This window comes from Microtus oregoni, unplaced genomic scaffold (assembly GCF_018167655.1).
Source record: "Microtus oregoni isolate MIOR12 unplaced genomic scaffold, Mior012 000008F_ref0000371, whole genome shotgun sequence".
NCBI classification, from domain to species: Eukaryota; Metazoa; Chordata; class Mammalia; order Rodentia; family Cricetidae; genus Microtus; species Microtus oregoni.
Window position 1 is genome coordinate 3,148,026 of NW_024543067.1, and position 13,058 is coordinate 3,161,083.

Below are 13,058 nucleotides of genomic sequence, written 5' to 3' on the forward strand. Positions count from 1 at the left end.
AGGCCTTCTGAGGTACCGTTCAGGAGTTTGCTCAGTTCAGAGGACTCACTTCAGAAGTTCAGCATGCATGATTATTCACAAGGAGCACAGAAAGACTGCCTACTAAAGTCTGTCCACGGCTTTTCCACACCCAATGTAACCACAGAGCAAATAGCAACTGACCTTCAGAATTATGTCTGAAAAACATGTGCCCTGCCACCCAAGGTGCTTCTGATTTTCTGTGCTTGAGTAGCCCTGGAAAGTGCAGTCATTAATGTTGATGGACTGACTGGGGGCAACTTGAGCATAAGGGGCTGTTTACTGAGATGTTTTAATGCAGTGGTAGTTAATATGATGCCGATTTCATCCTGCTGGTAATTAAGACCCACCATGTGTGCTTTTAAATACGGCACGGCTTTCTTTGTTTTGGAGTGACTCTTTAAATAGTTGCTTTCCCTTGGAATTGAGCTGATGTCACGTCTCTCCACGAGGACACGGAAGTAATCTAAAAGTTCTGCTGCCCATCTTGTATGCACAGCTGAGGTTCACAGTTTTTGCTTCTGGTTTCTGGGCTTTGTTTTATATGTTTTTTTTTTCATTCACCCCCTTTGAATTTCATTCTGTAATGAATCATATCCCAGATGCTCAGGGTTCAAAGTGTTACCCGTTCCAAAATTTTAAAAGTGTTTGGGGGCTGGAGAGATGGCTCAGTGGTTAAGAGCACTGTCTGCTCTTCCAGAGGTCCTGAGTTCAATTCCCAGCAACCACATGGTGGTTCACAACCATCTGTAATGAGATCTGGCGCCCTCCTCTGTTGTGTGGGCATACATGGAGGCAGAATGTTATATACATAATAAATAAATAAACCTTTAGAAAAAAAAGACATAAAAAAAAAAGTGTTTGGATGGCTCACCGGACAAAGGAGCCTTGTGCCCAACCTGATGACGGGGTTTGAGCCGCAGGACTCACATGGTGGAAGGAGAGAACGGATTCTCTTCAGTTGTCCTGTGACCTCCCTGTGCATATGTGCACACAAATATAAAATGTAAAATTTGATCATTTGTGAATATATACAATGAGATGAAGTATCTTGGGCATGGAACCCAAGTCTCAACAGAATTCCTTCATGCTTCATGTATATCTTATATCCATACCCTGCAGGCAATTTTATATAGTTTTGGCTATAGCTCATCACAGGAGGTCATTCATGGCATTTTCCACACATGGCTCATGCTGGTCCTCAGAAAATTCCAGATCTTGAAGCATTTTAGATTTTGGATTTTCAGATTAGGACTGTTCCATCTGGATTGATTTTTATTCTTCAAAAACTTTAGCAATGTTTTTTTTCGTTAGCTTTAAAATAATTATTATTTTATTTTGTTTGTATCAGTGTTTTGCTTGCATGTATATTTGTGTGTCACACATGTACCTGGTGGCTGTAGAAGTCAGAAGAGGGTGTCAGGTCTGGAACTGGAGTTATGGATGGTTGTGAGCTGCTGTATGGGTGCCGAAAATTGAACCTGGGTCCTGTACAAGAGTAACGAATGCTTTTAACTGCCGAGGCCACCTCTCCAGTTCCATCTGGAATTTTAAAACATACACTCAACGAGCATCTGTTGAACATTATTAATCTATGTTCACATTTTCCTTTAAGTAGCTCATATAACTCTAAACTATCCAGTAAGATAGAGTCTACACCAGTGTGTGAGCAAGGTGTAGTGATGTAGTATTAGCTTATCTAGTAAGTGACAAAGATAAGAGCTTTCTCTTTTCCTTTAGTGATACACCCTGCTTGCTCCTTTCATAGACCATTCCCGGTTAGCTTGTAGCTTTGTAGTCTTAACTTTGATACTTAGACTCTAGTTAGACATATTGAAACCCTGTTGTCTTTCACCCACCTCCATTATTAAATCTTTTTATTTACACATGCCCATCTCCTTGTCATTATTTATTTCTTATTCTCTAATAACAAGGTTTTTAGTGCCTGAGTTGCCAAGAACTTAAGGTGCTTTCCAAGGTGAATTGTTATCATCATTCATGCTTGAATTTAATTTTGGGGGGAGTGGGAACCGGGGGGGTACAAAATCTTGCCGGCAGACTGGGCTTCAAATCATAATCTTCCAGCGCTAGCTTCCTGAGTGCTGGATTTACAGGCGTGTGCTGGCGTGCCTGGTCCCTGTTAGCCTGGTGCTTGCAATCCTCCTTCTGCTAGGATCATAGGTATGTTACCGTCATATCTGTTAGCCTGGTGCTTGCAGTCCTCCTTCTGCTAGGATCATAGGTATGTTACCATCACATCTGTTAGCCTGATGCTTGCAATCCTCCTTCTGCTAGGATCATAGGTATGTTACCATCATATCTGGCATAACAGTGCATTTCCAGATTCCTGTTTTCAATTTTCCATATTGAAAATATTGTATCTTCAGCCAGATAGTTCTCACTTCGACCTATACACGACCGTCATCCAGAATTTATTTTGAAGTCTCATCCCTCAGCTCTCCATTAGTAAGGGTGCCAGATCCCTGGCGCTAGTGACCCGCCAGGGTGGAGATCCTGCTTGGCGCTCTGACAAGTGACAGGAAGGGTTTGTGAGGGTGTGATGTGACTGGTTTGAGAAGGTGGCCTGGGAACTAGAGAGGTAGCTCAGCGGCTAAGGGCACTGACTGTTCTTCAAGAGGACCCACGTGGAATTCTCAGCACCTACATGGCAGCTCATAACTGTCTATAACTCCAGCTTTCAACATCCTCACACAGACATACATGCAGGCAAAATACCAATGCACATAAAATTAAATTATTTTTAAAAAGGTGGCTTGAAAGGTGGAAGAGATTTTAGGTTGAACACTTTGGAGTTTAAGGCAGAAATCCAAATAAGTGGTGTGAAACTCAAAAGGCAGTGCTTTTAAACAAGGAGGAAAGGAAAGAGGTGGAAAAGTAAGTAATTAGTGCTGGGTCATGGTGGCACACGCCTTTAATCCCAGCACTCGGGGGAGGATCTCTGTGAGTTCAAGGCCAGCCTGGTTGACAGACTCCAGGACAGACTCCAAAGCTACTTAGAGAAACCATCTCGAAAAACCAAAACAACAACAACAACAAAACAAATTTAGGAGTATGTAAGTAGTCTGCCTCGTGGATACCATGACACAGAGGTGGAAGAAAAATTAGCCCATCCTGAGGCATTTTCTCTAGTGATTCTGGGTAGAAGTTTTCAGCTCAAATCCTAACCTGTTTCTCCTAGAGTTCCAATCATGCTTTCTGTACCTACCAGAAATAGGTACCTAATTTTATGCCCCCCACAAACCATTCCATGGTAAAAATGACTTGAACCACCTAAAGGGCCTGATAATCTAGGACCCTTACACTTTATCCTCTTGGGGATATACTCTTTTTCATATGCTACAAAAAATGCGTATTGAGTACAGTTTTCTAGACTTGTCAAAATTTTTTTCTTCCTTTGAGAGCAATGCTTCCTCTTAAACTTTAAAGGAAGCCATAGATTTGGTGTGCTCACAGAAGCTTCATTTGCATAGGCATACCTTTGTGCCAGGCCTTCTATTCCGACTTATCTGCCAGATCCCAGCATCCTTTCTCATCCAGGATTCTTGGAAGAGGATCTCCAGACCCAAGTGCCACCCTGCTGCTTTAAATGTGTGTTACTGGGGAGATCGACTCTAGCACTGATTGCCACTTAGGATGTGATGGTGTTTGAGAAAGAGCTAGGGGGGTATGTTGTTGTGAACTGCTGGGACACGGCTAGCCTGTCACTCATTTCCCCTGCTTACTATTTTTGCCGCATTTTTTGGCATATTCACACCCTCCTCCTACTCACCTCAGGTTTTGTTGAGCCCCCACCCCCACACCTAGTGAAGACCATCTGCTCTGCTCAGTTGCCTAGTTAAAACTTAGGTGTGAAAATCAAACGTGCACACGACAGGAACACGTAGCCTGGTGGTGCACAAATCTAAGCAGAAATTCTTATTTAGGTAATGCTAGCCCTTAGAACAGGAGCAAGCAGCACAGTTTTCTCATTTGCAAGTTCTCTCATTTCAGTGGTGGATAGTCAGTAGCCAGGTCTTGTCTGCGATCCCCTGTCCCTTGGCTCTCTACCTGTATCTGCTTTTAGTCACCGAGTTTTGTGAGTGGTCTGGCTGTGCCTCTCTGCACAGTAGTCCCCAAAACCCTTCAGTAGCTCTGTCAATCAGCATGCTTCCCTTACTCAGTAATAGTGACTGTGTCTCGCTCAGCATTGACAAAGGCTCTCCTGTGGTGTGATTTCTTTCTGCTGGGCGCCTTTTCCCTAGTCTTTCTGAAAAGCCATTAAAGTATTGAGTGTGTTCTGGAAAGTCTCTCCCACCCTGTTTTAATTTCATGTACTGTGTTTTTTTTTTTTTTCTCTCTTCTGCAATGATATTGTCGCCTGCATTTGAATTTTAGTGTTTTTCTTTTTTACAGAGACTGGAATTTTAATTAGATTGGGCCTTGTTCTGCATCATCTTGCTCGTATCAAGCAGGAAGTCTCTAGGATAATAGTCATTGTTTCTCACCCCTTAGTGACTTGCTACCCACCCTTACCTTACCCCATCTCACCCTTGCAGCTTCTCATAGTCTCTGCTGTAGTACTTTTGGAAGCTTCTAGGAATTTTAAATGACCAATGTGAAAATATGACAGTGTCCGAGTTTGGCATATGAATATATGTGTGTGTGTGTGTGTATAAACACACATACATATTTCTCATGTAATTTATGCCCTGTCACATCCCTGAGGTGGCGTATGGTGAAGAGGAGGAACCCATAGTATTGAACAGTACTGTTAAAAAAAACAACCAGGAAGGGAAATCAGAAACCCTTTGAAGGAATCCTAACAAAATTTCTATCAAATGTTGGAAAAAAAAAAAAAAACCTCCTTTAAATAGTGAAAGAAGAAAATAACCTTCTAACTAACCACTCTGCTGTTCTGGACTAGTGAAGAAATTTTGTTGTGACCCGACAGTGCTTTTGTGTGAGGACAGAATTACCAGCGTTACTACTCATTACCCCCGCCTCACGGAACCTTGTTCTGACACAGGGAACAGAGGGGGGTTTGTCACTTCTTGGTGCTGGTGTCAACCTCTGCGGTCTGACTTCATCGTTCAGATTTACTACTAACGGCTCCCGTGTATCGATCACCTGCCAGGTAGCAGACACTTAGCCAGAGACTGGATCTGTGTTGTCACGTTTAGTTCTCGCCATCATGCTGAGGGATGGGCTGCTCGCTGTTAGAGATGAGGAGAGCAGAATGGATGTTGGTGATTGGATCAAAGGCTCCCAGGGAGTAATGTTAGGGGGAGTCCATCCACTATACTTATTCCCTTTGTTACCCCCTGATCTTTCTTGGTATCCTTCCCTTACTATAGCAAGTGCTTGAGACAGCCACCTTATGAAGTGAAAAGGTTTATTTTGACTTAAAGTTTTAGAGCGTTCAGTCTGCTGCTTTGGGGCCAGTGCTTGGCCCCTTGTGGTAGGAACATGGAATAGAGTAGAGTCACCTCATGCCCTGACAGTGAGAGATTATGAAGCAACAGCCACGGCCTCACAGTTCCACAAAGGCATTGTGTAGCCTGAAGACATGCCGGGCTGGCTTGTTACACAGCCATACCCACCCAGTCACGTCATAAGCTCATAGGTTGGGGACTTTGAACACAGATTTTTGGGAGACATTTGGGATCCAAATGATAGAAAAATTCTCCATTGTAGCCTCTGTATTTACCCATCTTGCTCAGCACACAGCATCCTAATTAGGATTTGAAGCATAGGATGAAGAGGGTGTGCTCATTTGAATATGTGTATGTATATACGAGGGTAGGGCTTTTTTTTTTTTCATGTCATAGTATTAGTTAAGTTCAGGGGTGACACTTAGCATGCTCCAGTGTTAAGAGAAGTTGAGAGGGAGCAGGGTACGGGGGGGGGAGTAAAAGTGAGTGACAGCTGACAAGCCACGCTGGCAAGCCATGCCTTGCATCAGTGCTGGCCACTCAGCTATTGATTCAAGGGAATGGGATGCTGGCATTTACCATGACAAACACCTCACATGTATTGTCTCTAGTATGTCTTATGGCAGCCTTTGGGTTGAGTGATTTTAATCGCACTTAGGATAAACCGAGGCATGGAGGATTGAGTAAGTTTGACCAAAGTCATACACATAGAAAATGACATCATCAGTGTCCTTTGATAATGCACGCGTATGTGACTCCAAAGCCCACAGTCTTTCCCTCATACATGCCCTGGTTCCTAATATCAGTATAGGAGCTATTTATTAAGCTCTCACTACCATGCTCTTTAATCCCTACCCAGCTCAAGGAGCTACACACTCTATGCCTATTTGTCAGGTGAGTAAACTGAGGAAGAAAGAAGATTGAGTCCCAGACTAGAAAATTGGGCAGTTACCCTTCTCAGTCCACTTTCTCACAGAGTATGCTTTTAGAAGCTTCCACTGAATAGAGCTGTGCTTGCATCTCTCATTATCTCTACAAAGTCAGAAGAGCTATCTGGAAAAGAGAGTTTATAGATTTGTAGGCTTTTTGGGTAAGTATGCGTAGCGGGGAGAATGCTTTTCTCTGAGGAATTGCTTGAGACTGGAGCATGCACCTCTGCAGCCTGAGATCCAGCAGCACCATTGAGAAAAGAATTGCTGGTGACTGTCTCTGCCTTCATAACCTGATAAAGAATAGCAGAAGTGAGTCCTCTCGATGGCCAGGCCACCCCCTCTCCCCGTGTCCAGTGCAGCCAATGTATTAGCCATTGCTGATCTTACTTGCTATTCTTATGCCTGTTATGCTGTGGCGGCCTTTGGCTTCCTTGCTTGGTTGTGATCAGCTCATGTCTGACTCAGCGAGCATGATGTGGTCCCTAGTGTCTACCATTTGCCTTTGGGACCAGGAAGAAGCATATTCCCCTGAGATAAGTGACCTTTACAGTCCATGAAGCCAGTGGCCCACTCTCCCTCCACTCTCCTGTATCAAGAGTGAGCTTCATGATGTAAATCTTGGCCCTTATGCAGCTTTGTTGCAGGAAGGTTGTGTGAAGTGATGATTCAGACCTCACAGCCTGTTGCTCTCTGGATTTTAACCCCCTCTGTATCCTTTGTTGTTTATTTAACAGAGCTCTTTTATGACCAAGGAAAACTAGTGAATGACGACAGCTGACTTTGATTCTACATACTGATCTTTACTAGCTTTTGTGGCCTTGGGTAGTGTATGTAACTTCCCCAGGCCCTGGTTTCCACCTCAGGAGAATTGGAGAATGTTTGATAAATACCCTGCATGCAGCCTGGCTCAGAGCAGGTGTTCAGTGTGGAGGCACTGCCATGAATGTCACAAAATGCAAAGGCAATCCTAAGAGATAGAAGGTTGGGATTTGTTTTGTTCCAGAAGCAAATGGTATTCCCCTGTGGACTTCTTCATGCTCTTCCCATGCAGACCAAGGAAAACAGTGTAATAGTGTTTGCTATAAGGAAATATAGCTCTTTGTTCCCTTCAGCAGACAAAAGAAGCTCATTATCATATCAAGTAGCGACTGTTGCTATTGAAATGGTTTATTTGTGTATGTTTTTTCTGTTTTCTTTCCTAGGGATTTATTTGTGGCTTTTCAGTAGCAACAGGTGCAGCCGCCAGACTAGTGTCAGGATATGACAGCTATGGAAATATCTGTGGGCAGAGAAATGCGAAGCTGGAAGCAATACCAAACAGTGGCCTGGACCACACTCACCGGAAGTGAGTAGACCCTTGCATGATGGAGGGAGGGAAGTACAGGAAGGCATGCTTTCTTTCTATCCTAAAAAGCTATGGAATAGTTTATAAACTTCTTATAAAAGAGGTTTTGTTGTTGTCTTGATGTGGTATTTGCTCTCTCCTGTTTTCATTTAACAAATACATTCTCCAGGGAACAAAATTAATACCTTGTTAATGGGCCTCCTTGAAGTTTTAGTGGATAAAGAAAGCCCTGATTTGGAAGAGTCCCTCTAGTGCTCTGTCTTCCCATTAGCTTTTAGGTTATGTTCTACCCCTTAACCCAGAAAGTAAGGTAATATTTTCCTTGTTAAGGTTGTACTTCATGGGAGACTGGTTAGATGACAGTGGATATCCAAGCCTTAAAGTTTCAGAGTAATACTTGGCGATTGCATCATTTATGAGTATATAAGCCTTTCCAGTTTCAGAAAAGCTGTATCTTCTTTGATAGACTGTAAAATTTGCTTTGGGTTCTCACTGTTCATCTTTAGGATTTCCTGAAACTCCTGACTTTAATTGTCCTTTTTCTTCAAGAGCTATTATTTCATTTCTAATGTCAACGAGGACCATGTAGTTCATCCTGTAAACACATTGTACATATGATTGCTGTATGGTCTTTTTTCATTCTTCAGACCGTGAGCGAATATACCATCAAACTTCATTATGTTATTTCAAGTTGAACCAGGTCGTCAGAATTAATAAAATTATTTGCAAGATAACAAGGCTAATTAGTCTAATATACTTTATAGAAAAAGTCAGATCAGAACATTTTGAGGTTGTAGCAGGCAACTGCCATGAAGACAATTTGTAACAACTTATTGTGTGAATCTATTGGCTGAATCTTGACCCCTCTGTATAAAGTGAACTTGATGATTTCACAAACTTGAAGAACTTTGAATAGTTATCCTTTCTTAGATAAGTTCTCCCTCTAATGAGAAAGAAGTCAAGTAAAGTTTTAAGAAACAACGATTAATGTATGTGTAGCGTCTCACAGTTGACAAGCATTTACCACTCTGTGATGCATGAGTAACAAAGGCTTCGACAGGCTCAGGCAACTGCCTAGGCTGAGTGACTGTGAGCATCTTTCCTGACATGCACTGGCATCCTGCATCCTTTGAGAGGAGTGGGGACAGAGTCTTGGCAGTTGAGAAAACGGGTTTATTTCTCCTTTTTTTTTTTTATAATTGCCTCATGTATAATTAATACACATTTCAGACTTTGGGTCAGTTTTTGTACTGAGAGTACCTCTATCTTTTTCTTCGTGGACTTTCTATTTTCAAATAGTTTTGAACATGTAGAAGTTGAAAAGCATCAATAGCACCTGTGTCATAAGATGCCCTTAAAGTCCCCAATGCTGTTAAATGGACCAAGTATATGATACTCTCAGCTGGGGGCACAGGAAGGAGAGGGTCTCTTACTTCAGCCCACTGTCCTCATGTTTCCCTTCATGACTTGCCTGTGATTCTGAACACGAATGTGCCCTAAGACATGCAGGTCCCACTCTCTACATTTAACCCTGTGGTGTTCATCAGCTTGGGCAGGGTAGAGGCGGGGCAGATTCCAAATCTTTTGAGCTTTTTATATACACATTGGCCTCTGGTAAATAAAAAGCATATATTATTCTGAGAAGACTCATTTTCTGTGACTATTTTGCACAGTCAAAAGCCATTCATGCTTAACTATAGGGAAAATGGGTTTCCAAGTAATTTTTTAACTCATATGCACATATTTAATATGTATTTTTGTGTTTTTTTTGTTTTTGTTTTTGTTTTTTTTTTGTTTTTGAGACAGTATCTACTTGTGTAGCCCTGACTGGTCTGAAACTCTCTATGCAGACCAGACTGGGCTTGAAATCACAGAGATACACCTGCCTTATCTTCCCCGGTGCTGGGATTTGAAGGCCTGTGTCATCATGCCCACTTAGGTATTTTTAACCCCCGCTTCATCTCTTCTTCACCTTTTCGGTGTAACCCAGCCAAACATTTCTGTCTCTAAGTGGTAATGATTTTCACGGCTGGTAGAATCTTAGATATCCATTTTCAGGTAAGTCTGCCTATTTGAACTGTGACAAGCAGGCAGCATTCTTTGTATTAGCTTTATCTCACTCCTCTTCCTGCCACATGCATTGGGTGCCCTTGTCTGTAGCCATTTTGGTCTTTCCACAGTTAACATGGCACTCTCATCCCTGGGCTATAGGCTGACACTCGATTGCTTTCTCCTAACTTTCATCTCAAGGCCGTTCCACAGTTCCTGGTCCTCATTTGGTGATCATATCTATCTGTTGAGTCATGTGACAACAAAACCTCTAACATTCTTTCACGAGTGTTGTCTCTTCTGTTACGAAATTCTTTTCCTTCCCATTTTCCATGTAGCTAAATTCTCCTCATCCTTCGTCTCTCTCAGCAGAAAGGTCACTATTCAGATAAGATGTCTTGGGCTTCACAAGTTAAAATGTGAGACTGACATTCTACCTACCAAATGAAAAAGCACCTATCGCAATTTTAAATAACCATTTGAAAGCACAGTCTCCTTGTGGCCTGTAATATAAATAATTCCACGTGTTTCTTGACACTTTGTCTTTCCGGTACGCTATGAAAGCCATAGGCCTGCTCTTTCCAGCGTTGGATCCTTAGTTCTAGCCTGGTGTCAGGAATGAAGTAGGCAGTCCATGTAACACTTGCTGAATGAGTGTATGAGTTCACTCTAAGGAGTGAATTACTGAGTGTGAGGGTCTGAATATTTCTGGATTATTAATGCATATTACTGAATGACTTTCCATAAAGACTGTTGCATTTACATTCCCACCAACAGTGTCTGAGATTGCTTTATCTTTGTTAGTATTATTAGGTTTTATTCCTTACTAATTTGATAAATCATAGAATAGTGCTTTATAGCTTTAATTTGCATGCCTTTGGTTATTAATGTGGGTAAAGCCCCTCCCCCACCCGTTAGCCTCTCGTGAAGACTACTGTGCTTAGCATATCTATTCTTGGTCTTCTTATCTGTAATCAGCTCTATCCTTTCTGCTGTGATAGGATTAAGTTCTTGAAAATAGGGCTTTTATTTAGCCATTTTCCTCTTCAAGAGCCTTTGCTTTCCTGCTGTGGTCTATAGTGTCAAAGATGAGCCCACTCAGCCCCTGACCTTGCAGGCCTTTTGAGATCTGGACCCATTTCACCTACCCAGCCCTCTCCCACTGTTCCTCAGTGTGCTGTTATTACTGTCTCTGGCATTTGATTGATTCTACTTTTGTGCTGTTCCTTCTGCTCATCTGCTTCTCTGAACCTTTGAAACCCTTACACCAGGTCTCCCAGCTGACCTTTTTCTGAAGTGTTTCAGAATAACCCTGTCCCTTAGTAAGTCTCCCTTTACTGTGTTTGCCTGAACCTTCTTGTCTCATACTCGTTATCCTGTTGCCTTCAATTTGCTCTCTGATTATATTGTGTTTCTCATGTGCATTAATTATTGGTTGCTAGGTAACTGTAGTATTGCAAACTTAGTGACTTAAAGCAAGACACATTTGTCTCGTCAGTGTCTGTCTGTCCAGAAGTCCAGGTGTAGAGGTGGGGGTGGGACTTTACTCCATCAGAACAGCAGAGAAGCATCTAGAGAATCTCCTCGGACAGTGGCGGTTACACCCCTGTGCAGTACAGTAGGAAGGAATGTCACAGAAGAAAGCTGCTCGCCATGTGGAAATGACTCCTATATTTGCTGTTACCGTGGAAGTCATGGACTTCATCCTTGTCATATTTGTGCTGGTGAGGCACAAATTTCAACTCTTACTCAAACTCACGGAAGAAAAAAATTACATAAGGACCCGAACAAAAAAATCAGGGGTAAAGGAGGCCTCTTGGACTTTCTCATGCACCGCCACGCCCTGTCTTCCCGGAAGCAACATTTTTTGTAGTGCTCAGATCTGAGTACTCCTATTCCTAGATAGGGGTTTATTTACTTGTAATTATCACAGGAGGAAAGCCAGGCGAGAGGCGGGAGAAGGGGTCAGCTCTGTCTCATTTTAACCAAATGTTTAAGTTGCCAAGATGACTATAAGAATGTTCTTACTAGAAGCTGGGCAGTAGTGGTGCATGCCTTTAATCCCAGCACTCGGGAGGCAGAGACAGGCGGATCTCTGTGAGTTCGACGCCAGCGTGGTCTACAAGAGCTAGTTCCAGGACAGGCTCCAAAGCTACAGAGAAACCCTGTCTTGAAAAAAAAAAAAAAAAAAGAATGTTCTTACTAGAAAAGAAAAGTCCTATTGACCCTTCTAATTGTATGTTTTTTTTTCCTCCCAGCAACACTTTGCATCTGAGTGATGTGTTTGTTGGTGTAACAAGGTTTTACAGGGAACTACCCCCTCGGTGTTTATACAGTATAGGAAAGCCTCAACTTCAGATGTAATTAAATTTATTTCTGAGTTGATTGCTTGAGAAATGTAACACTTTCCTGCATAGAAGCAAAATCTGAGAAGGTCTAAGTCTGGGTCAACTCAGATACGCTCATTTGTTATAGAGCCAGAGAGTTCTAAAATATGTAAGATCATTTATCTAACAACAGCCTGCCAAACATGCTTGAATGGAGAGTGACTTACCGTGTAGCTGAGCTTCGGTGATGATGCTGCCCGTCATGGGTTGGGCTTAGAGCCCAACTTTTGATTGTAGGGAGTGGGTGGTGAACTGATTGGCAGCTCCAAAAATAAATCTCTTCTGCCACTCTTAATTTGGCCCATATTTCTTGAATCTATAATGTGTAAGCATCCTTAGAATGTATGTGAAAGTTATTGCTATCATCTGTATTATAAAGAGAAGGGTTTATTATATTATATTATATATTATATTATAGCAGAGAAGGCTGCTCTGTTGTGGCCAGATGGTCAATGTCATCGCATGATGGTGGGATAGGTGCTGGGAACAGTGACAGGAGTGTTGGTGTGGGCGTCCCTTCTCATGGGTGTCAGTGTGGGCCGAGCAGAGATGCATCAGTTAGTGTCCAGATATCCGAATTAGTTCAGGGAAATGTGCTGAGGCAAGGAGTCTCGCTTTGTTGGCCTCTGAGAGGAGACTTGAGGTAGTGGGAAGGGCTTGGTGTTTCCACAACAAATATTCTCGCTTCCTGGGTGCTCAGAGGAGAGGGTATGACAAGGGGGCGGCATTCTTAGGGCAGGGAGGAAGGGCATGTTCGTAGTTGTTCTGAATGAGGTAGTCTGTTGTGAGAACCTTGCCCTCCTTCCTGTACACACGATCTTGCTAAGTGTCAACTTTCTTTATTACACTGAGGTTTCCCCAGTGTCTTACTTACCAGTATTGATTTCTTTTATAG

The 13,058-nt window shown here is 42.5% G+C and overlaps 1 protein-coding gene across 3 annotated transcripts in view; it reads left to right on the forward strand.

Annotated features, from left to right (window-relative positions):
- The window catches only part of Slc44a1 (solute carrier family 44 member 1), a 157,280-nt gene that overhangs the window by 41,999 nt on the left and 102,223 nt on the right, over positions 1-13,058 (forward strand). For all 3 annotated transcript variants that reach the window (XM_041656922.1, XM_041656921.1, XM_041656920.1), the window contains exon 3: positions 7,585-7,727. In XM_041656922.1, coding sequence (XP_041512856.1) covers positions 7,585-7,727 — 143 coding nt within the window. The remainder of the gene's footprint in view (positions 1-7,584; positions 7,728-13,058) is intronic.